This window comes from Halichoeres trimaculatus, unplaced genomic scaffold, assembly GCF_033239565.1.
Source record: "Halichoeres trimaculatus isolate MK-OKI-2021-1 unplaced genomic scaffold, fHalTri1.1 fHalTri1_scaffold_14, whole genome shotgun sequence".
In the NCBI taxonomy this organism is placed as follows: domain Eukaryota; kingdom Metazoa; phylum Chordata; class Actinopteri; order Labriformes; family Labridae; genus Halichoeres; species Halichoeres trimaculatus.
The window spans coordinates 32,767,049-32,792,470 of record NW_027437192.1 but is presented as its reverse complement, the minus strand read 5'-3'; the positions used below and the strand labels follow the sequence as shown (position 1 = coordinate 32,792,470).

General features: G+C 38.9%; 1 protein-coding gene across 3 annotated transcripts in view; it reads right to left on the bottom strand.

Moving 5' to 3' along the window:
• slc66a2 (solute carrier family 66 member 2) overlaps window positions 1-24,756 on the bottom strand; it is a 53,993-nt gene extending 29,237 nt beyond the window's left edge. For 2 of the 3 annotated variants that reach the window (XM_074687083.1, XM_074687086.1), the window contains exons 1-4: window positions 23,885-24,756; window positions 21,843-21,976; window positions 19,863-19,913; window positions 483-699 (exon numbers count right to left, since the gene is read on the bottom strand). In XM_074687083.1, the coding sequence (XP_074543184.1) occupies window positions 483-699; window positions 19,863-19,913; window positions 21,843-21,976; window positions 23,885-24,087 (605 nt within the window). In that variant the 5' untranslated portion in view covers window positions 24,088-24,756. The remainder of the gene's footprint in view (window positions 1-482; window positions 700-19,862; window positions 19,914-21,842; window positions 21,977-23,884) is intronic. The other variant, XM_074687084.1, reaches the window with a different exon arrangement.
• Window positions 24,757-25,422: the final 666 nt, after the last annotated feature.

Here is a 25,422-nt window from a genome sequence, read left to right as displayed (position 1 = left end):
GATGTTCTTGATGTTTGGTCCTGTTTATAGCACTTTTAATATTTATTGGATTTTGATGACATGAGTGTGCTACCTTAGAAAACAAGCTGTAGTCACCAAACTGGTATGCTGCCTTGATAAGCGTGTGCTCAACAATACTATCCTGAATGATCTTTTATCCTTTTTTCCATTTAAATCTTTGGTTTTAAATACTGTTAAATAACATGCAAAATAGTCTAATTTATCTAACTTACGATAAAAATGTGATAAAATTGTGATTTTTTTCCCATATGCCCACCCCTGTACAAACATGTTCTGAGTTCATGTTTTTATATCAAATTTAACCTGTATTTATGTTAAAATTATTACTCTGGCAGATGAAACAGGTACGTAGGTTTTGATTTTGGAAGGTATTTCACGGCCCTCACTTCACTATGGGAACCACTGATATATGCCTGGTCACATCATGTCATGTAAGAAGCTACGACAGCGTCAGTGCGTACCTCATGCCTTCTGTGGACTTGTTCTGGTAGTTGCAGTGGAGCTGCGGCGTGCCCAGCATTGCTTCGGTGAAGACAGCCAGAAAGCCCAGAGACTCCACGAAGAGTGCCGAGTCCAGGAGGAGGTAGGTGATGTAGGCTGCGACCAGCGTGAAGGCAAGCACGCACTGGAGGTAGTCCACAAAGTGGGACCACGACCAGAAGTGGCTCCAGTCAAAGTCTAGAGGTGCGTGGAAGAGAAAAGACAAATGAGTTCAGAGAAATGAAGACTTCCAAGGGACTAGAGCTCTCAACCAGAAAGAGGAAACTAAAAATGGGCTTGATGTGCTGTGCCTGTAAAAGAAAGACTGTAAAACAGAAACCGAGGGCCTAATATTCTAAAAGTGATCCTGTACGAGACAAGAGAGTACCACGCTCTGTCACAGGGGAAGACTTTTATTACAAAGAGCTCATTGTTTAGAAAAATACCCAGAGATGTTGGAGCTGGAGTGGATGTCTCCTGCTTTAAAAGTTTCCATTTAAATGACATAAACATTCACAAAACTCCCCAGTCTTAACCACATCCTCCTCTAAAGACTCATTTCCCAGCACTGCAGCAAATCCTTATCCCCTCTCTCTCTCTCTGGTCTGTACCAAGTTGGTGGAAGGATTTAGAAAAAGATATTAATGTGAATTTTTTAAACTTCCTTCACACCAGAGCTGTGAATATTCACATGACTCCCACAATCCCTCTTTCATATTCAGATTATGTCACTGCCATCTCAGATGCACATGGTTTTGGAGTTCTTTCCTGTTCAGATGTTTGGAAACACAGACTCTGAACTTCTTCGGAGAGGAGGCTGTGTATGAATAAAACGAGGGGTGGTAATCCCTGAGGGTGAGAGTCGTCAGCACAGATTATGTGATTTTCTACACTAGTGCTGGGCTTGTTGGAGATCTGATTCCTGCAGAAGGATTTTAAAGCCATTTCTACCACCTCTCTGCGCTCCAAACAAATGATAGGATAACGATTCAGAGCACAACAGCCTCAGGTTCCTGTAAGAGGCCACACAGGCAGCACTAATCACACCACACCAGCCTAATTGTTCGCCTCAGGTGCTACTTTAACCACAGCTGCTGAGAAATCAGGAGCATGAAGCATTCAGAGACAACTTGGCTGTTTCTTTAAGATGTTCAGCTCCTCTCTGGAATGGGTGCTGAGAAAAAGATCCCACATTTAGCTGCTGGTTAAGCGTCTCAGCACAGGACATTGAAAGATTTTATCATGAAAATCTAATCACAGCTGAGAGCAAAAGATGTTTCTGTGCTGCTGTAACTGAAATGGAATTTCAACAAGCCTCAAATGCAATAAAGCTGACTCCTTTAATCACAGTTAAATAATACTCTATCTATCTAAGAGGCACATCCGAGCGCTTAGAGTAAGCCCACCGGACAGGCCTGCAGAGGCTCCAGAGGAAGGCTGATATGAAGATTATAGCAACAAAAATGAAAAAGAGATATGGTTTGGAATCAATTACCACATCAAGGATTCTTTAAAAGGCTCCAACTGACCAAGACTCATATGAGAGAAAATAGATTTGTTTTTAGCTTTTTGTCCAAGTCTGTATTTTGTCCCTCTGGTGCCCCTGTAGCAGCCAGGGATGGGTACCAAATTAGGTACTTTTTTAAAATTATTATTATTTAATAGGGATGATGCAGTTTAACATAGTTTCATCACTAAGTATGAATCTGATGTGCTGCACAGAGACTTTATAGCAAATGCTAATTTTCAACTCTTGTCTCTAGTTGGGCCTTTAAAAGTCAGAAAATGTTCAATATTTAACAGCACAGAATAATAAAAATGTTTACAAAACAACAATAAAATACACATTCACATCAAAACAAGTAATTACACAAACTAGTTCAAAATAAATAAATTAAAAAAAAAAAAATGTGGCAAACTAAGAATAATCACAGTTCTGATTTGCTTTTAGCCAGCTTGACCTTTGTAGAGAAGAGTTTTAAGTCTGTGATTAATTTGATTTGGGTTGGTAATGAATTCCAGAGTTTAGAGTCTTTAAAAGAGAAAGCTGTCTGTCCAAATGTTGACTTACATTTTTGTATGCTACAGTTTCCATTCACCTTGCTTCTTGTAACTCTGCTGCTGTTCTGCCTTTGAATAAATTTGGATAAGGGTTCAGGGGCAAGATCATTGATACATTTAAAAATTAATTTAAGGAAAGAAAACTGCATGAAGCTTTCAAAGCTCAATAGATTGTATTTTTTCAAAATGTGGCAGTGGTGCCAACGGATAGGTTTTTTGTCCATTACTTTAAGGGTTTTATTATACAAGGATGACAGACTTTTGATTGTTGAAGGTGAACCCTGAGCCCAACCCTGATGCAGTATGAGAAGTGAGAAAAGATCATAGAGTACATGAATATCTGAGCTGCCTGCTTATTAATTTGAAACAGTTTAAATTGCTTTTTAATGATTTAGCCATTTTCTTCACATGTTTATCAAACCTGAGCAGTGGATCTAAAATGACTCCAAAGAATTTGGATTCATTGACTTCTTGTATTTCTAGAGCCTTTACCTTCACACAAAATCTTTCAAGTTGGCACCGTTTCCTCTTGGAGAAGCTCATCGTTTCATAGATACATTTTATAGATACAGACGAGTTTACATGTGTAGTACCAAGTACTGATTCACATAAAATCACACATTACCATGTTGAGGTACCTAAATGCATCCCTGTGAGTGTAAGGGAGTGGAAGAGCAGGTGATTTTCCATGCTGGACATTAACACAGCATTGCAAGTTTATCGACTGAAAAATAAATATGATGAATTAAAAAACTTTGGGATTGTATATTTATCAAATTAATATTTATTTCCATGTAAACACACACAGAAGTACAGAAAATTGGTACCGTGGGGTACTGACACCGATTGCCAGGTACCGGGCACCAGTGCTGTATCATTTCAAATGTAAAAGGTATCCATCCCTAGTAGTAGCTTTACATGATCTATAGGTTTTGTCTTTGAAAAGTCTTAGTTCAGCCTCTGTCTGAAACACTTCCTTCAAGCTGATGTTGCTTCAAGGCTTCTTGCCCAACAAAGCCCCTTCCCTCTGATTGGCCAGCCCTCTGGAGGCCTGTCATGGGCAGAGTCATAGGCAGACCTTTGTGTTTGAGGCCCCTCCAACGTGTCCTTAACCAGTTACGACTGAAACACACCTGACTAGAGCCCGACCGATATGGGATTTTTGGGGCCGATGTCGATACCGATATTGGGGGCAAAAAGAAGCTAATATCTGATATATAGGCCCATATTCGATATATCGGCTGATATCCGATATATCGGCTGACATATGTGATACATTTATTGATATACACAGGATATATACTGTATATGAACACAAATTATGACTAGCTATTGAAAAGTTCCATCTTCCATTTAATGCATGGGGCTTAACTAGATTTTAAGTAACAATGTAGCTGCTTTCAAAACATGCAATAAATACAATTACAACAAAATACATTGAAACATTTTCAAAAATTATTTCAACCAAAACAATTACTTGTGAATTTATAAGCCCAGGTTAATCCTGCATGGCGTTATGAAGTGAGACGCTGTGTAGTAGCCTTATATCAAATAACACACAGGAGCAGGAGTGACAGAATCTCTGCAGAGCAAAAATTTTTATAATCGGCTACATTTTGGCCGATGTTGATTAATCGGTGACAGGCTATAATCGCCCGATTAATCGGGCGATTATTTAATCGGTCGGGCTCTACACCAGACCCATCTGTCGTCCGGGTCTGCTCTGTCACGGCACTGGCCTACACAGCCAGATGACAAGATCCTCATTATCCTCATCAGCTATGTAACACCATGACAGCATAGCAGCACAACACAGCGTACCTCTCTAATAAACCCAATGAGGAGAGAAATACAACAGTTTCGTTTCAACAGCAGTTTCACGCTGTTTGGTGACGCCATTTTCCAAACTAACAGAAAATTCTCTTCAGGAAGTGGACTGGAGATTTGAACATGGCAGGGTTATGTGTTGTTCTTTTTGACCATTGTCACATAGGAAGTGACGATACTGTCTGCCAGTCAATGGACTGCAGTGTTTCTAGCTTCACCTTCTTGGGTCCGACTGAAGGTACAGTAAGAGTTGGTTATTTGGAGACCTGTCCCGGTTTTAGTAAAAAAAAAAAAAAAAAAAACGCCACAAATTGCGTGCAGTACTGAGACAAACTGAACAGTACCGCTTGGTGGAAAGGGGGCTTGATGTGTCAAATTGCATTGGATCCACTCTGATCGCGGTCCGGCCTGATCTGGCAGATTACAATACACAACCATCCTATTTTTGCTGGATGCCAGAGCTGTGACGCTGGACTAGAAGTACTTCATGGAAACTACCCAAAAACACCAAGAGACTTTCAAAATAAAACAAAGTGTGTCCAAACCAGATGGTATTCGTCTTAACTACGATGATAAACGGACACAACAAGTGGAGTCAGACCAGGAGTCAACAGGTTTGAGGTTTTACAGCCCAACATGGATAAAGAGAGACTTATCAATAGAGTGGGAAGAGCAGGAACTCCTCAGTCTGTGACTCCAGCTGTCTGTCAGTCATACAGCTTGTTGGACTGAACATGTAACTGGCATGAACAGATGAGAGTAGTCAACACACAACATAGTGGAGCTGGACTGCAGACGTATCTGGTGTATGAGAGAAGATCCTCATGTGATGGCCTCATCATTTCAGCAGTTTGAAAATCTGCACACGCTCAGTCTGAACATCCTCCATTGTTACTTTATCCATTATACCCCCTGGGATAAGTTAAATGTAGACAAATAAATGTCAAAGAGCAAAATAAACCAAGTCAGAGTCCTCTGCCAACACAGAGATTTTCTCTGGCAAAGCCTTACAGCAATGTAGGATGCAACACAAAGCAGCGTTCAACAAAAGATAAGGAAAACGGCTCTTCAACATATAACAAGGCATGTGTTTTTGTGTTGAGTATAATCAACCCTAAGAATGTCCTCTGAGAGCTCTTACTGTAAAGCAGTGTTTACTCTGTAGGTGTTGTGGTTGCAAATGTCTGCTGTGGCTTTGTGGGCCTGCTGGCAGCAGAGAGAGGACTGAATCTGGGCCAAGTAGCACCAGGCTGGAGCTGCTTGATAACAGCCAAATACAGAGGGATGCATTCAGAGACAAAGCAGCAGAATGTGACACCAACCTGGCTGCTGGCATGTGAGGCTATACACTAGACACAAACATACGATGTAAAACACAGCACCAGAGATGATGTGAGGATTTGAATCCGGATAGAGTGATGGACAAACACTGACTGTATATTAAAGTAACAGCATCACTTCATTCTCAGTGAGCTTTGAAGCCAAAGATCACCCCACAGGTGCTGCTGCAGCAAAAGGACCAAGCAACCTGTCTGAACTCACCTGCAGCACTGACCAAAGCACACAAACTTATCAATAAAAGATCAAAGATCCCTAAAGGTGGGTCCGGTCCACAACAGGACACATTCATGTGTTGGTTTGAAGCAGACACATCTCACTTTAGAAAGTTCACTTACACTCATGGAAGAATTTGCAGGATTTTCTCTTTCTGTCGCTACTTCCCTCTGCTTAACCTGGTACCACTGCAACAATGCAGGAGCCCTGTTTAGACATAGCTGCCAATCATGACATCACATCCTCTCTTTAAAAAAAAAAAAAAAAATCAACTTTAGATACACATTGGCAAAAACAAAACAAAACAAAACAAAAACATTAATTAAAATATTTTGTTGATTTATCTGCCTGTTGTGGTGGAGTTCACATTAAACTGTCCTCATTCAGCTCTCCTTCTCTAAGCTCTGGGGTTGATGAAGCTTTCAAGATAGACTAAATGTTTCAACTTTGAACACTGCTACTATCATCACCACCACTCATGGTTTAAGACTCTGTTCTCTTTCTCTAAAGAGCGCTAAAGTTTCTCTCACCTTCCTCTTTGCTGTCTCTGGTATTGATGGACAGGATCCAGGGTTAAAATATCCACGTTGATTAGTCTGCTAGCTAAGCATGCTACTAGAACCAGTATGTTGCTAACAGAAGCTAAACCTTTTAAAATACTGTTTGCCAAAAAGTTGCTCACCAGAGCTAACATTTTAACTTCATAGATAACCATTATGATGCTAACAGAGGCTAATGCTATGCCACAAACAGAGGCTAACATTTTAGACACATTGAAAACTAATATGATTCTAACAGAACCTAACTATTACGGTACATGGTTGAACAAGATTATGCTAACAGAGGCTAATGTTTGCCACATTTTTTAATAGTATGATGCTCACTGAACTAATCTCTAAGCCACATTGTTTACCAACTATGTTGCAAACTGAGGCTAATGTTTCAGCTATATCGTTGACTAATAAGATGCTAACAGAAGCTAATGTTTTAGATACATGGTTAACCAATATATTGCATACAGAAGCTAACGTTTTAGCCACAATGTCTGCCAACTATGATGCTAACAGGAGCTACCATTTAAAACACATTGTTAACTAATAAGATACTAACAGGTGGTATTGTTTTAGCCACACTGTTTACTTATCATTTTGCATGGTTAACCAATGTGATGCTACCAAAAGCTATCATTTTAGCCACATTGTTTATAATATCTGTTCCAACAGAAGCTACTGAATTAGCCACCCTGTTTACCAATATGATGCTTTCAGAAGCCAACATTTGAGCTACATGGTTATTTGACTATGTTGCAAACACAAGGTAACCTCATTGTTTAATAGTATGATGCTTAAAGTAGCTTACATTTTAATGAATGGTTCACCAAAATTATGCTCCCAGAAGCTAACTTTTTTTCTACATTCTGATAGAAGCTCACATTTTAGCAGTAGCTGAAACTTTAGAAACATGGTAAACCAATGTGATGCTAACAAAAGCTGACATCTTGGCCACAATGTGGACTTACTAAGTTGCAAACAGAGGCTTTCATGTACCCACATTGTTTAGTAATATGATGCTAACAGTAGCTAACATTTTAGCCACATTGTTTACTGGTATGGATGCTTACAGTTTAAGCCACATCATTAAGCAACATGATGCTAAAGGAAGCTAAGAGTTTTACCTCACCTTGTGGTCCCTGCTGCCAACAAGCAGAAGCTTAGATTGCTTGGACTGCTTAGAGTGCTGGGTAATAAATTGAAAAAACACTAAGAGAAATAACTGTTACAGAATAAAAATATATGTATTTGTAATAAAAACTGAGTTCTTTGTAACACAGTAGGTCATGTCAGTTTCACTCCTCTTCTTATGTGGGAAAGTTACTGCACAATGTGGCTCCTAAAACAGCCTGAAAGATGGAGCCAGACCCTCAACAAAGAAGAAATACCCTTTGTTAAGAACATTGTAGTTCCTTTTTGATTTTTAATAATTTGGACAGTTGTCATCTCAGCTTCATGTTTGACTAACTATACTCCTTCATTTCTGTGGTGTAATCTTCTCCAAATCCTGCATACTTAACAGATTCACTCTAAATCAGAGAATGTAAAGATAACGTCTCTTTTCCATGCCAGTTTGCCCCTTCATCCTGACCGCTGAAGAATTTTTATCTCACTGTACCAAAGCCCTACACACTGTCTCTCCCTGTGCCACTTGTGCCCCCTGGGGCCTTCTCCTCCTTCTCTTTAATCCCTGAGCTGTGCAGCAGCCGTGGCAGCATTGTGTGGGTACAGACTGGAGCCGAATACAGCAGACCGCCTGTGGTGGCCAAGGACGCAGAGTTTGGCAGACTTGGGTCAGAGTCGATGGTTTTAATCTGTTTACTGACTGTTCTTGTGAGGACGCTGAAACAGTGTCGCTCAAAAGCGTGCTGTTGGAGAAGAGGGCATACAAAAAGCCTAAAAATAGAAGAAAAAAAAATTCAACTCAATTATTTTTTTGCTGGGCACAATGACTGATAGACTTCTGCTCTGAGCCAGAGCAGGGTAACCTTTGTTCATTGCACTGGCTCCATTATTATAAGGATCGAGCAAAAAGTGTGGCCTCCACTGGCCCTCAGGGATGGGATAACTGCACCGACTGGATGAAGTGATTTATTCCAAGTTGACAAACCCAGTGAAGCTACAGGTACAGACCCCTCATGGGACCAGCATGAGCAATGAGCCACAGCCCCACATTAGAGATGGAGTCTTTTGTATCGCAGCGTGCCTGTGTAACATAATCACTCTCTGTGGCTCAGGATGACTCAATCACAGTGACAGAACCAGGAGAACTACAGATTCAACCACAATCTGATGCACACATTACAACAGAGGTGAAGTTTGAATTCTTTGGGATCAAACAATTTTTTGTGGGTCATTTTGTCCAAATTTAATTTGACCAAGTGACCCTAATTTAAGCACTGGACACTCTATCTTTACCACAAATCGCTCATGGTATGGTTCCATTACTTCCAGCCTGTGCTAATCATTTATGTGTGCTCTTCTTCACATGGCTTTGTGTGTTCCCTCCTTACTCAGGGTTACAAAACATTAACACAACACAAATTAATGTCCAGTGGTAAAATGCACTTAAACAGTTAAGTAATCCAACAAAGTAATTTTGTATTTAACCTTACCTAGAAAATTAGATTGCAAACAATTCTGGGTTGACAGTGCAGATCAAAGAATGGTTGTATCAACAAAACAAACATTGCAACCATGAGTGAGAAGGGGGCAGCATTTATGGACTACTTTGTGCTTCAGAAGTATTTTAAAGCTCTGTCCCTGGACATTTCATCTTATGGAATTGTTTAAGAAAAATAAATAATTAAAAGTTCTCGGTACCATTTCAGTCAATAATTGAAGACTTTACTCTGAACTGAAACTGAATAGGATGCATGTCAGTCTAACTGAAGGAAATAGTGGAAATAGCATTGTGGTCATGCTACTTCAGCAGAGGATACTACTCTACTGGTTTAAAATGTAATTTTCAAATGGCAAGGTTTTAAACTGTAAAATTGACAGGTTCTTCTGTAAAGCTGTTTACATTTTTACAATTTTTTAAAACGTTTTTTTACCGTAATAAATTTTTTTTTTTTTTTTTTTTTTTTAGTATAGATCTACAGCTTGTCAAATACTCTAACAACAACAATCCGTTCAAAGTCTCTTAAATCTCCTTTCTGGTGATAACGGAAGCTAACATTTCAGCTACATTGTTAACTAATAAGATGCTAACACAAGCCAACTTTTAGATTCAATGTTTACCAATATGTTGCTAACAGAAGCTAATATTTGGATGTATTGTAGACCAGTGTGAGTGTTACAAAACCTAACATTTTAGCTTTATGGTTAACCAATATGATGCTAACAGAGGCGAATCTACCAACAATATTGAAACCAGAAGCTGACTTTAAGCATCTTTGTTTATTCATATGATTCTTAGTGTAGCTTACATTTTAGTACATGGTTAACTAGATTATGCTTACAGAAGATCACATTTTAGCTACATTGTAAATCAATTAGATGTTTACAGACTAACATTCTAGCTAGATGGTTAATCAATATGCTACCCAAAGAAGCTAATATGTTAGCCACAGTGTCTACCAGTATGATGCTACCAGAAACTAATGTTTTAGGCTCTTTGTTTATGAACTGAGTTGCAAACAGAAATCAAAGTTTAAGCAACATTGTCTGCCAATCAGAGGCTAACAGAAGCTAATGTTTTGGACACATGACTAACCAATGCAATACTTACAGGGGCTAATATTTTAGCCAAATTGTTAACTCATATGATGCTGACAGAAGCTAACATTTTAGCTGCATGGTTCACCTATAAGACATAGTGAAATCTATAGTTGATGGGAGCTGTGTGCTGATTGTTCCACCAACAGCTTTTCAGCTTGTAGCAAAGGGTGACAGGAAGTCCTGAGGTTGTTATCTGGTTGCGAAAATTTTTTAAGACCTACTTTTTGAATGTGTCTGCCTCAGCACAGTTTTTCTTCCTGGGGAGCAGGTAACGCTCAGGTACATCACACCAAGGATTGAAAATAAGAGAATGCGAAGGTGATTTTTTTTTTCCCCTGCTCTGAAAAAGAAGTGTTTTTTTCATGATCTACAGCTGTAACATAAAACTCTAATGTTGAGATTAAACTAAGATGAGAGTGATTGAAGGTGTGATGGGAAAGATAGAGCTGCATCCTCTCAGGAACAAACACACTGAACCCCTGAGTCGGAAACCACAGACGCTTTAAAGTTTGCATACAGACTTTCTAATCTTAGAGCAGAGCCTGTTTGACGGCTTGCTTGCTGACACATTTGCATTTTTATGTGGCTGGAGATTTTTTAAAAATGCAGGGAGGGTGCATCTCCCAGGTCTTCCAAAAACACTCAGTTTTGATTTCGACAGACATTCACACAGAGGAACCTTCTCGACTAACATTTCATCCAACCTTTTCCTCAGAACCTTTTAACCTCCTCTAATATTTTGGATCCTGACAGAGCCGAACGATCTGATCTTTTAATCCCCTTAAAGTATTGCTGCAGGCAGGCTTCCTTATAAATCGCACTAAGAAAAACTCAGACTACACAGCCTGCAACAAAAGAGCCCACTCTGCAGCACATGAGGAAAGTTTTGTGATTGTGTTCGTGACACCGCTAGCGCTTTCTGAACCTGTGTGAGCTCTCAGTTAGGAAAGTTTATCTCAGATACTAAATTGTACATTGTCAAGTTCACAGCCTGTCGTACCTTTTATAAATCAGTCTATGTGGGCACAGTAGGAAGTTGAGTCAAATGTCAGCCACCCCATGTTTTTCTTTCTCAGAACAAAGCTCCAGCTGTTTGATGGACATGCCTGGGGCGATAATGACGTTGAGAATAAGTGTGTGCTATTACAGAGGCTTCCAGGAGCAGAAAGGGGACAAAAAGGGAACAATCAGAGAAAGTTACAGGTTGACAGTTTGTCCTGCTGCCTGAACACAGGTGAGTCACAGGAGAACAAGACATCAGAAGCTCCTCCACCTTCCACATTTTCACACTGATTATGCATTTCATGTATGAGACAGGACACTGACCACTGCACAGCCTGCAGTGATACTGTGTGTGAATATTACTCCACAGTTTCCTTTCTATGGGCTGAAACAGTCGATTCGTATCTGTAACTGGATGTGGGTGTCTGCGCAGTGTGACTCCTGTCTCAAAGAAAGACTGTATCTGTACTTCTTATGAAGAAGCCCATTAATCATATTTGATACCTCAACTTTTTTTTTTTAAATTGGAAATTTCTGCACTTTTGTGAGATTGCTCCGCCATGCTGTTGTGCCCGTAAATCTAACTTCCTGTCTTTATATCTGAATTTGAATCTTTCAACCAGGATATGTTGAAATCAGGTTTAATGTCTGTCAATCTGGATTGGAATCTACAAATGTAAATTTGTGTGTAAAAAGTAGGACTAATCTGTAAACAAAGGTCTGTATTGTTTTTGCTTGATTTGTCTATCAAAGTCTGGATTTGGATCTGTGAATCAGGGTTGTCTGAAGATCTAGATTTGTGTGTGTTCAACATGATTTGAATCCAAAAATCTGGATTTGTATATCTAAATCAGGGTTTGCTAAAATCATAATTTCTGTCTAGAATTTTTTTTTGTATAAAAATCTAGATTTGTATATGTTAACCATGTTTTGTGTCAGCAATCTGGATTTGTGTATGTAAATCTAGATTTTTTTCTGGAAATCTGGATTTGTATCTGTAAATCTAGTTTTGTGTCTGTAAACTGCATTTGTGTTTGTAAATCTAGACTTGTATCTGTAAATCTGGATTAGTGTCTGAAAAAAATGTGCATTTAAAACTGTAGATCCAGATCTATATTTAGAAATGCGGTTTGTGTATTTAAAGCTGGATTTGTGACTGTAATCTTGCTTTGACTCTGTAATGTGGATCTGTGGAAGTAAATCCAGAATTATGTCTAAAAATTTGAATTTGTATCTGTTTATCTTGTTTTCTGTCTTTAAGCTGGATTTTTGTTTGAATCTAGAATTGTGTCTCTAAATCTGGATTTGTGCCTGTATCTTGGATTCGTGTCTATATATTTAAAAATGTGTATATGAATCTGGATTTGTGTCTGTAATCTAAATTTGTGTCTGTGAATCTGGATTTGTGCCTGTATCCTGGATTTGTGTCTATATCCTGAATTCATGTCTATATATTAAAAAAATAGTGTATGTGAATCTGGATTTGTGTCTGTTATCTGAATTTGTGTCTGTGAATCTGGATTTGTGTCTGAAATCTGGATTTGTGACTGTGTCCTGGATTCACGTCAATATATTTACAAATGTGTATGTGAATCTAGATTGGTGTCTGAAATCTGGATTTGTGTCTAGATATCTGAATTTTGTTTATCTAAATCTTGTCTGAAAAATTGCGTATTTAAATGTGTAGATTCAGATCTATATCTAGAATGTAGATTTATGTTGAAACTTTGAGGTTTGTGTTTGTACATCTGAATTTGTGTCTAAAGATCTTGATCTGTATCTTTAAATATGGAATTTTGTCCGCAATCTAGATTTGTGTCTGAAAAAGTGTGCATTTAAATCTATGGATTAAGATCTGTATTTAGAAATCTGTATTTGTGTCTGAAAATCTGACTGTGTGTCCAAACTTCTAGATTTGTGTCTGTAAATCAAGAATCATGTCCATTTATCTGGATTTTTTTTGTCCTTCTCGATTTGGTCACAAAGTCTGGATTCAAAACTGTGAATCTGGAATTGTTTCTGTAAATCCAGATTTTTTTCTATGACTTGTGTCTTCTCATACAGAATGTGATTGTATCTGTAGCTGAACCTGGAATGAACTGCTTGTGTATCACTATCTGTGTGATAACTTTTAAACCTTGACTTTTTTTGTATCGTACTGTATCGCAGGTGGTTCCATATAACAGTTTGGGTCTGCCCTGGACGTTTTGTTTTGTGGCACAGTGTTTTACACACACACACACACACACACACACACACACACACACACACACACACACACACACACACACACACACACACACACACACACACACACACACACACACACACACACACACTCACACACTCACACATACACTTACACACACAAAAGCAAAAGACAAATGCAGGTCCTGTTGTGTGAGTCACAGTTCACAGATACAAATCCAGATTCACAGATAAAAATCATGCTGTAGGAGATCAGCACCAAGAAACAGTCTCAAATGAATTTGCTAATTTATTTCCACCAAAAATACAGAGTTGATATCCAAAATATGATTTATGATCTTTTAATAAGTGACACAAATCACACTGCACAAAGATATCCAGTTACACATACAGATTGATTAATGAATACTTGATGAGAGTTTTAAGCCCATACCTCTCACTGCAACATTCTCTCACATTTGTTTCGATTCTGCTGCCAATGCAGACAACAACATGATACACGGTGTGAAGGCCTGATGATTCCATCAGCAGATCAATCAACATGGTTTCCTGTCTGTTCCAGTGCTGCTTGGCAGAGCTGACTGATCAATGACTGGCTGTGGTCCACATGTGGTCACAAACAGCTGATGCTACAGACAGACAGACGAGTGTAACTACAGTGTCACTGAGATGATGAGGATAGCTGCTTCATCTTTTCTAAGAACCACCGTAAACGCCCAAGGATAGAAACAGCATTCTAAACACGAGACCATCTAGAGTCCCAGGAGGAGAATTTATGATTGATTGTAAACTCGCTGAGCAAAGAGTCAGAGCCTCTCCTCATGAGACCATCACTGCTGCTCTTCTGCCATCTAGTGGCGACACCAGCAATGACACTGTGCGCTCTGTGAGCTTGTTTTAAAAAAAGCATGAAGTTAAATAGGCTTTAAAATGTATTCCTAAAGACATACAGACACCACTGTACTTAGAGTGCAAACTATACTCTGTGTACTTCTATCTACAAAAAGAACACGTCTGTATCATCAAATGCTATACTGGATCTCTGTCTCTTAATGTCTACTTGAATAACTGCTGAATAATTTGCTCACTAAAGGGGAAACCTGCCCGTATTCAGCACTTAGTGTTATTTTATTTTTTGGTCAGTCTATTGTTTTCTTTTATTAGTTGTTTTGTTATGTTTCATTGGAAAAGGAGCTTGCCTACAAGCCTGGATTGCCCATGCTGCACTCAAGAAAGTGTTAAAAGTTCTTAAAGTTCCTAAAGACAGAAAATCAACTTTATTTGTTGCTTTATTCCTCCTTAATGTACAACTCTATTCCTCAAAATTGGCTACAGAATTAAACTGAAATTCACAGCCCTGTTATATATGTCTTTCATAAAACATTTTCCTGACATGGGCTTCAAATTAAGGTTCAATAGTGGCATTAATGTGAAATAAGATCTTGATAAAGACAAAAAATCTAATTTCTTTGAAGCAACTTAGGATCAAATATAACCTACTGAAGAAACACTTTTTTAAGTGCTTTAAGTACTTTTTAAGTTGTTTCTGCCAGCTATGCCCACTTTGGAAGAAATTTCTATGGACTGCTTATGCAAAGGCAGAGCTTAATATGATAAAAGGCGCAAACCCAAACGACTAACACTTGCTTGAGATTGATGCAATAAAACGGGTTAATGAGGACTTACATCACTCCAGTAAAGTTGAACATATTTGACCCTCGTGTTCCTGACCTTTGTTATAAGTGCAGTTCGTACTGTTGCACTTTGTCTCACTGTTTGTGTAACTGTGCCAGGATCACAACATTTTGGAGGTCTGTGATAAGTCTTGTCTCTCAGATCACTCCGTCTCGCCCCAGTAAAATGAAGTCCTAAGCTGTGCATATTTGGCTTGTTTCCTGATGAATGTCTTCGTTCTAAAAGAGTGAGTGAATAGTGGACCTAAATGTCTTTAAAGGCAAGGCGTTCTATCGCGCTCTGTTGAAAGAAAGAGTGTTATCACTCTCTTGGCCACCGATTAAAATAATTATCATCAAGTCTGACTCTAGAAAACTTACATACGTAGTTAAGAAGAAGGCTTCAGAGCAATGTAAAATTTGGGAGCTATTTTTTTTTTTAATTAGAAATGATAAATTAGACAATGTATTGAAAGTATAGAGTATAGATGAAGGACATTACAAGGGTGAACTGTTACTAGTGCTGGGACCATAAGCTTTTCTCCTGATTTGATTCTATTACGAATTCTGGAATGCTGATTCGATTTAAACTAAGATTCTTTGATATTTATGATTTTTGTGATTGTTAGTTTGTTTTTTTTAACACCAGTCCATGTGAAAAAGTTAAATGATGATAACGTCTACAGACTACATCAGGAGCCATATATTCCCATAAAATTCACACCACGAGAGTCAGAGAGAAACATTTCACCATCTGTTGGAGAAAAGGGGAACTTTTTCCAAACCAGTTGATAATTGAAATGAAGAATTTGAATGTGAAAAAAAAAAGTTTTTTTTTTTGACAAAGAATCCTGATTTTGATGTTGTCAAACAAAAAATCCTGATATGTTGTATTTCAGAATAGAATAGAATAGAACAGAATAGAATAGAATAGAATAGAATAGAATAGAATAGAATAGAATAGAATAGTGTCAAATAATTTTATTTATTTGATTCTTTTTATGGGGGGATGTATATTTCTAGTGCCTGGTGTAATAAATGTTAAATTCAATAAAATTATTTTTATTAAAAAAAAAGAAAAGAAAAAGCAACAAAAACTTTTTCCAAACTGTTAAGTGGAACAAAATAACACAGAGATGAATATTTATGTGGAAGAACTCGAACTGACCTCCAATTTTCTTGCCCACGTGGGTGTAAGGTGTTTATTTTTATTCTCTTTAACCTGTCAACCCACTTTGTAAAACCTGTAAAAGTTCTCCCACTGTGCTAAAGGTTGTGACAAACAGTTTTTGATGGATTGTAAATTGGTGCATCTGTTGGATGGTCTGTCGTTTAACAGTTACAGTCTGAAGTGTTGGTTCTTTGTACTCTGGATGTTCCAGAGCACATAACATAAAAAAAACAGATCATCAGCCTCCTACACTCGACCCTGAATCCTAAAATGGACCTACATGCACAGAACTGAGAAGACACAGCTGTGGATAGTCACCTGTTTTATTCCAGACTACATCACAAACCCTGTTGAGCCTCTGATGCACATAAATACCTGTGGGCTAATTGACTGGACTCTTGCTCTATGTTTCTATCTTCTTTTTCTCTGCTGTGGCTGAGAATAGTAAGACAACAAGTTGATGTACTCAGACCAAAAAATACTCTAAATCTGTCTGTGTTGAATCAAAGGAAACTATAACTTGTGTGTTGTGACGGTCTGGCGATGTGTTTTTTTGGCTTTTCAACCCTTCACATTGTTTGCTTCAGTCTTCATGTTGAAGGCTTGTAAGAGTATTTGATTATTAGCTCGATGAATGATGGACCTTCACACCGTGAACTTGGCTGATTAGTTTTGTACCAACATGTTCCACCGCCTCTTCAGTGGTTTGTCACCAGGTGTCACCTGTTTTTGCTCGTCTGTCATAAGTAAACCTTGTTTTTACAGGTGCTGTACAAATAAAATTAGCTTCATCAACCAATGATGATGAATGGGTCACACCCAGCCAGCAGGTGATACCTGACAAAAGCTCTGAGCGGCAAGTTAATATTTATATTTAAGCCTGCATGAATGCTGATACCAATGCAGAAAAACCCGCACACATACAGAAGATCTAGACCAGGAGTGTCCAAACATCTGGTTTTATGACAACAACCAAAGGCCAGCAGCTCCAGGGCTCTTTTTGTGAATTCTTTCTGTGAGTGATTTCTGTCAAAATTAGAGAAGCAACGATGCACAGTAAGGTATAGAAGCATTCAGTCCACGCTCCACAGGACAACCCACCCTTATGTTTTCAGTTCTGCAGTTTATTTTGTACTGATCCTTGACGAGCTGCTGTGAGTGTGTGTGTGTGAGTGTGTGTGCTTGTGCCTGTGAAAAGCTCTCCCTATGAGGTAATGTCCAATAACAGTTGTGCCCACACCCCACTGTTGTAACTTGAGTCAGTTTGAAACAGTGTAGCTCACTCACACACACAAGCAGGGAAAGAGATAACTAAGAGACATAATCAGTAAGTGTCAGCGTCCTTTCAGACCCCTCGAGCCACTGTTTTTCAAAAAAAGGACTCACAGCAAATTCAGCAACTTTCCTGGAGTGGACACTGATGTGAAAGCATGTACTGATCTGTCTGCTGTGGGCCCCTCCCTGTTCAAAACACTCACAGACAGACGAGTCCTCCCCACTTGCAGCAGTCCCTCCCAGCTGCAGCACGAGCAGACAACTGCAACCAAATAAACTGAGCAGTGCTTGTCTCTTTTTGGTCACTTTTGCTAGTCCCTAGCCCAGATAAAGGAGGAAGGTTGATATTTAAACATAAAAAAACAAGAATGGACGGAAGAAAGTTCATTTAGAGTTAGAAACACATTTACAGCAGGTTTTTTTTACCCACTTTCTGTCTCTCCCATGCTGTTACAGCTTCCATGACAAATATATGCAAACGGCTTGTTATACAACCTTGGTGATGATGATGTCTAAGGACAACTAGTTATGTTCCTATAATGTATACAAGTAGTAAGTAAGGTGTAAGAAGCAAATTAACGTTTGAAAGTGTTTGTTAACTGTTAACTTGAAAGAAGAGCGTTTTATTATTCAGTACACCAGTGGAACTGGAATTTCTTCACTGTAAAGTGCAGTTTTTACTGACAAGCAAAATAAAGAGCTCATTTTTGGAAAAATAAGTTGTCTTCATGCATAAAACACGTACCCAAACTAGGGATACACCAATCCTGGGATACCTGGGCTTTGGGGATCAATAGGTACCGATACCAATTCCAATCTGATACCAGTGTTCAAAAAAAACTCTGCATGTCCTACTGAGGGATAAGACTGATTTTTTTGGTAAAAGGCAAGAAATGAGTGTATGGAAGTACTTAAGTTAATATTTATTTAAACTATGAAATATTGACATGTTTGTCATCAAAACAATTCTTCAGAATGTACACAAGTTCTTACTAATTATAAACTCTTCCACCCCGTTGACTGGTGATGCAGCAAAAAACAAAGAAGATGCACCAGAGGTAACATTACAAATCAAGTAGCCCAGAGCACTGATACACCAATCGGTATCGGTGCTTCTTGACCCAAACCATGGGCCAAAAACCAAGGAACAGACCAAACTGTGGGTTTCCTGTAATACTGCACCCCTAGTAAAAATCAGTCCTTCAATGAGCTCAAAACCTCCTCATTTTGTCATCACAGACTGATGACATCAAAGCTCACCTGTCCCTCAGGTGTCTCTGATCCTAGATGATCAGTGGTCAGTTTTCTGCAGTGTTATGTTCCGCGTAAACATCAGCTAACTCTGCTTCTGACCAAGGAACATGTTCTCCATTAGGGGGCGATATGGAGAAAATATGACAGGATGCTTTTATGTCAGGATCAGGACCTGGGTTAGATCAGGACTGCTCACTATTTTGACACCTTTTCATAACTTCAATCTGGTCTCATTTCTTCCAATGCCTTATTTGAAATCTCACACTGACACATCATAATAAATCCATTGATTCAAAGGTGTCAGCTGTAAGAGACAGTACTAGATCGACTTTGGTTTGTGCTTTTGACAGAAAATGTAAGTGTACACATCATTTTTAGGACACATTGAAAGGTACGGTGAGTGGAAAAAGGAATACTTGCTACCATCAGGGTTCTGTGGTGAAACATATTTCATTTTCATACTCAGAGAACTTGTTTAAAAAGCAGGTTAGACGAAGACATTGGTTAAAAGTGATCAGCGCTACAGGTTGCATCAGCCGGACCATAAAAGAAATAAAAGAGACGTGTCACATTAACATTACACAGGAGGTTAAATCAGCATGCAACAGTTTGAACACACTAATAAAAACCATCATCAAACCATTTAGAGTGGCACAACAGAAGCAGAAAAATGGAACAACAGAACATCATCCTGTCACTCCAAATGATGCAATGAGAGGGTGAGTTAGTTGCTAATCAAAGACGACTGTCAGATAATTTAAGCCAGTTAAGAGCGCAGACATTATTAATGATATGAAACATGCAAATGCATCCACATGTTTTTCTGTTCTGTAACACGTTTTACCCCTGCTTGTACTGAGCATGTGCAGAGCAACAAGCACTCATAGCTGATCACAAAGGTGGAGGGTAAACATGTGTCATGGATCAACATGCAGGACTACGTGTGGGAGGGTGTGTTAGTCATCAGAGCCACACTGGGAACAACATGCATGACACACAGATGAAGTGGTAAACGCTCTACAGCTGATGTTTCGTGGCAGACACAGTAAGTTCTGTACATACCCAGAAAGATCCTCTTAGGGATTCTGATCTCCTCGTCCTTACTGTCTGTGGCTACAGACAAAAAGTCAAAATAAAGCCAAAATAAAAAAACAGGGAACAGGAAGAGAAAGAAGAGAAGCTTGGTTTTCTTCATTTCCTCAGACAAAGCCAGAGATGATGTACTGTTACTGAGATTCAGCACCACTTCACTGATATTTCAGTTCACTGGCTAAAACACCTCAAAGCTATCAATCTCTTATTTAAGATATGATTCACTGGATACAAGTTGGTTCAAAACATGACAGCATTCCGTAGAGTCCACTAGGACGCTTGTTTTTTTTTTTTTTTTTTTTTCAAATTTGTTGCTCCAACATAGAAGAACAACAAATTGAAAGTAGGAATTTCCAAACAGGGAAGTACTTATTTTGAGGATATTGCAAAATACATGAATCCCACCTGGATTATTTAACTGTCCGAAGCCTTTTTTCCCTAAACGACCTAAAACAGCAAGTTCTCAAAGACATCCTCACTCAGAAGGGTTGTGCTCAAAACAGTCACGCTATGTATCTCCCATTTACCATACACTGAAAAAAAAGTGAATTCTAGCAAGTGCAACAAAAACAAAAAAAGGCATTTCCCTGCAGCAAATGCTGAGTGTTAAAATGCCCTTTTTCCACCATTTATTATTGTTGAACAGATGTGGTATCCTGCTTACACGCCGCTTACCACTAGGGGGCACAGTTTGCTGTGGAAACGCAAACGGGATCAGGCTTAACCATACCAAACTGTGCCAAACCAAACTGAACTGAACCGGACTGCTTGGTGGAAAGGCAGCTTAAGACGGATCATCTCCATTTGTTTAAATGAGCCAATTATTTCTAGAAAATGCTGAATATTTTTTAAAGTACCAAGGCTATAAATGTGAAAAGTACACGAACACTTCTCCTGAACATGCTCAACATTTTAAAATTCAAATGGTAAAAATCTGTGATACTTTGGAGGCATAGCAAGCTCAAAAACATATGGAAAAATAGGCATTTTATTAAAGTCACAGGATTTCTGTGTTGAAATGGTCAGCATTTTCTTATTGGACTTAGTTTGAGCTACATTCACCTGACATGCAGAGAAAAATGCCAGTTGTGTTTTCTCAATTTCCCATGAGCATCGCCCCACACTGTCATGGAGACATAACTCTTATAACTTTTTTTAAGTCAACTTTTCCCAGGATGCAAAGCAACAAGGTAATGTATCTGAAGATACATAGAGCTATTGTTTGAAACGTGACAACAATCAGACTTTGTAAACTCAGTTTGTAGTTCAGTGTCCAGAAGGTGAACAGACTATCTGTTAAGTTTAACCTTTGTTTTAGCCTTTAACTCGTGTTTTAGCCCATGATCTATCACTCTCCTGTTTGGCTTTCTTCTGCTCTGACGTCCTGTTTTTACAAAATAAACACAAGAAACCCTTTTCTTTGGGAAAAGAACAGATCTAGCCTCAGACTACTGAACACTGCCAGCTGGTGTGGTGTCATCAAGGGTCTTTCAGTTTTTGTGGATTCATGTACTCCCAGGAAATTCCAACCTGATCGCACATACTGAGAATTAACATTTAAAAATAACCAATTTTGGTGCTGAAAATCTCATTTAAATTGTGAATTTTGAACAAGTAAAATATTAAAGTGAGTTTATTTAAAGATCATTTACAAAGTCACACAGGGCCTTGAAAAAATAGCTTTAAGAACACTCATACAGTTAGCACAATGAGCTCACAAACTGTTGTGCAGTCATTCACACACTAGTAATATTTCTCTTGGCTCAAACACACTCCTGCCCACTCACACTTTCTGAACTCCTGCTTGCTCCTGAATATTTTTGTACCCTCACACATTCTCACACACAATGGCTCCCACAGGTTCACTTGATGTTTGATGCACACAGCATTTTTAGCTGCACTTAAAAACATTATAGAGGACATTTAAGAGGAACCAGGAGGGTGTCCTACCTATGAAGGAGCGCCTTTTGGTGTTGAGCTCAGTGGCCATGCGGACGTCGGTGCACAGGTTCAGCATGACAAGCATGGTGGCGATCATAATGATGCTCTGCCACAGCAGCAGCGTCTCAAAGTAGCGGCCAAATCTGAGGAACAGAACAAAATAATCCAATTTAAAGTGACGTACAACACATGACGACAGTTTCTCTGCTAAATCAGCAGGAGGGTGTGTTTCATCCTGCAGGGACAGGTGTCAAGAGCAGATTGTTGAAAAGTACATGAGTTCAAGTGCCAGCTTTTTGAGCTAAAATGTACACTTAACTGCCCTTTTTTGAGATAGAACACTGAACTGCCCTCTTGAGTGGCAAGAACGCACACCAAGAGCACAGTAACACTGGCAAACTGTACCATGCTCAGACTCACTTCAGCTCCAAAATCCAGGGCCTGTATGCATGTCCAGCCATTAGCAAGGAAAACGGTTTGTTCATACTAAAGGCAAAAAAGAGCGTGAAGTTAACTCCACCATTACAGGTGCTAACAGCAGGATTACAGCACTGTTCTACTGTTTAAAGGCAAACATTGCATGATACGTTACCGTTTTAGACTAAATATGCAAAGACAGTGGACAAACCTTTGAAAAGGTGGCAAAGTGTGTAGCCATACGGCAACTTTAGATTTAGGATACAACATTTTTTAAGTGAACAGATGAGATAAGGGAGACAAACAAAGTGTCAAACTGGTGAGGCTCACTGCCGTCAGTTTCACAAGTTTGATTCACTCTTTGCTTTTACACGTCTGGGTCCTTCAAGATGTGTGTGGTGAAATGTTGTAGTTCAACAAACTGCTGCTTGCAGAGTCAGTTCATTGAGTTACTGAGGTATTGCTGCAGCGCTTGTTCCACAAAGCAGCTTTCATATAACTGATTTTATTATTTGATTTAATTCTTATCTACTGTGAAACACCACTAACATTTACTCTGATATTACCAAACTTTCTCTTTCTCTTTGTTCACCTGATTGACTCACTGATAACAGCTGTTTGTGTATTCTTGTAATACAATCTCTTTCTCTAGCTGAAAAATGTTTTACTTGATCATCTCTCAGTCACACCATTACTGCATGCCAGGTTTATTGCTGTTTATGAGTGGTAGACATGCACAGCTTGACTTTGTTTGATGGGATTTTCATGACGTACTCTGCACTTGCATCACTTTCATGGTGTAATTTGTTAACTGGCCGATTATTTTCAGTCGTGCATGCAGCTAACGCTGCAGCCAAAGGGCCGTTCCATAACAGAACGTTAGGACTAATGGCCTGTTTGTTTAATGACTGAACATGCATACAGGCCAAGATCTTTGGCCAGTGTGACTGCAAGTGGGCCATGCTTGAGCACAATTCACCTGTAATGTTGTACCCCAATTGTGTTTAAGTACGGCACGGTTTGGATGGGTAGTGTGACCACACCTTAAAGTGCCCTTTTGGAAGCCAAAACATGCACTAAAGTGCATTTTTGGGTGACAGAATGCAAGCTTCTCTGCCATTTTAGAGTCAAAATCACACTATACTGCCCTCTTGGGTGTCAAAAATGCATGCACTTAACTGCCTTCTTGGAAGCCAAAATGTGCACTAAACTGTATTTTTGGTCGGCAAAACACACTCTAGATGTGCCCTTTTTCTTTTTGCCCCTGTTCCTTAAAAAGTCTGTGCACGCCACTGTGGATCACACTTCAGTTTGACTGAACACTATTTTATTAACATGTACACATCTAATTAATCAAATTATGACTGTATCAATGGTTACATATGTACAGGCTAATAATGTTACTCATCAATCTAAATGCAGTAAACAAACTTGAAATGGATTACTTTGCTTAAGCTCTGATGTCATATCCTGTTTCTCTGAGAAGAAGATGATGATCGCAGAAACACTGTTAGTCCAATCATTTATGGAACATTTGTCGAGTAACATTCAAAGAGAGTTTAAATGTTTTATGAATACAGTGAACACCCCTCATCTGGTCCCAGAGTTTGATAACAGGCAGGAACTCTGCTCACCTGAAGAGAATCCTCAGGATGTTGGCCACCAGCAGCACCAGACACACATAGGTGGAGAAGCCCTCTGCATTCTGCGTCCTGCGGATGTCCCTGTACTGAGGGATGTAGGGGATGACCCCACCAAACACCATGGCACCAGCTGCGACCCACGACACGAGCTTATTAAAGAAGAACACGACCTGGTCGAACACCTCATCCTCCATCTTCAGCTGCTCACCTGGAGGAGAAAGTGTGCAGTGATGTCAGCTGAGCTCCAGCGGCTGAATGAGGACTATTTCAGGTGATTTATCCCCTAATGCTTCCTGTAGCTGGTGTTGTAACCCCCGGATTGTCCATGTAGTGTTAGTTCTCCCACGGATTACACAGACAAAGAGGCGGCTACTGCCACGACATCACTCCGAGCTCAGAGCCAGAGGATAGCGATTCAGCGGACAACAGCAGAGAGCAACAGTCTTCACAGTGAAGACATCAGTTTAAATCTGATCTGTTGATCCTGTGCAATCCAAACCAGACGATCAGAGAATAAAGCTGCAGTAGTCTGTGGTGGATTGAACACAGGACGCCTCACTTCTTCTTCTTCCTCTGCTAACACTTGATGCTAGCAGGTGTTGTATGAAACGATGCACCAAAACTCAGAAAAAGAAAAGTTTCGAAGTCGATGAGGTCGAATAAAAAGCTTTGAAAACTGGTGAAAACCCCAAACTGTCATTTGATGTAGAGTTAGGATACCACTGTACTTTATCTCCACTGATGAGCTCCCACTTCCTGGAACGTCTTACGTCACAAGTTACGACGACAAGATGATCAAGTCTGTCAAGATGGTTCACTCACCCGGGACTATGATACTCACCTCTCCTCTCTCCTGAATTCCTCTCGCGTACTTTGAGTCAACACAGCAGATATAATTAAGTGTGTATGACTATTAGAGGGTTAAGTAAGTGTCCCCAGCGCTCACTAAGGGAGTACTGATAAAAACACGCAAAACACATTCACACTCAACATTTATCAGCGTTTACTCACTTGTTTTGGTTATTTCATTAAATTTATCCAAGCAACCGTGTTGAGTGTTTATGTAAGCAGTTTTTTCAATTAATATCTGTTCCTTTTTTTTTTTCCTATTTTAACCTATTTACTTATTTTTATGTTTTATTTTCTCTTTCTTTTGCCCCATTTCTACTTTTTTTTATTATTTCACCAACTGTTTTTTATCTCTTAAACTTTTTATGACATTTCCCAATCACATAGTCTAAAATTATTATCAATTTATTTAAACTTTTAAATTAATTATTTATTATTATTATTATTATTATTATTATTATTATTATTATTATTATTATTATTATTATTATTGTTATTATTATTATTATTATTATTATTATTATTATTAAATTTCTTTCTCTTTTCTTTTTGTTTTCCTTTTTGGATTAATTGTGCTGCTTCTAGTCTTGGCCAGGACACACTTAGTAAGGAGATTTCCAATCTCAATGAGGATTTTCTGGTCAAATAGATAGATAGATAGATAGATAGATAGATAGATA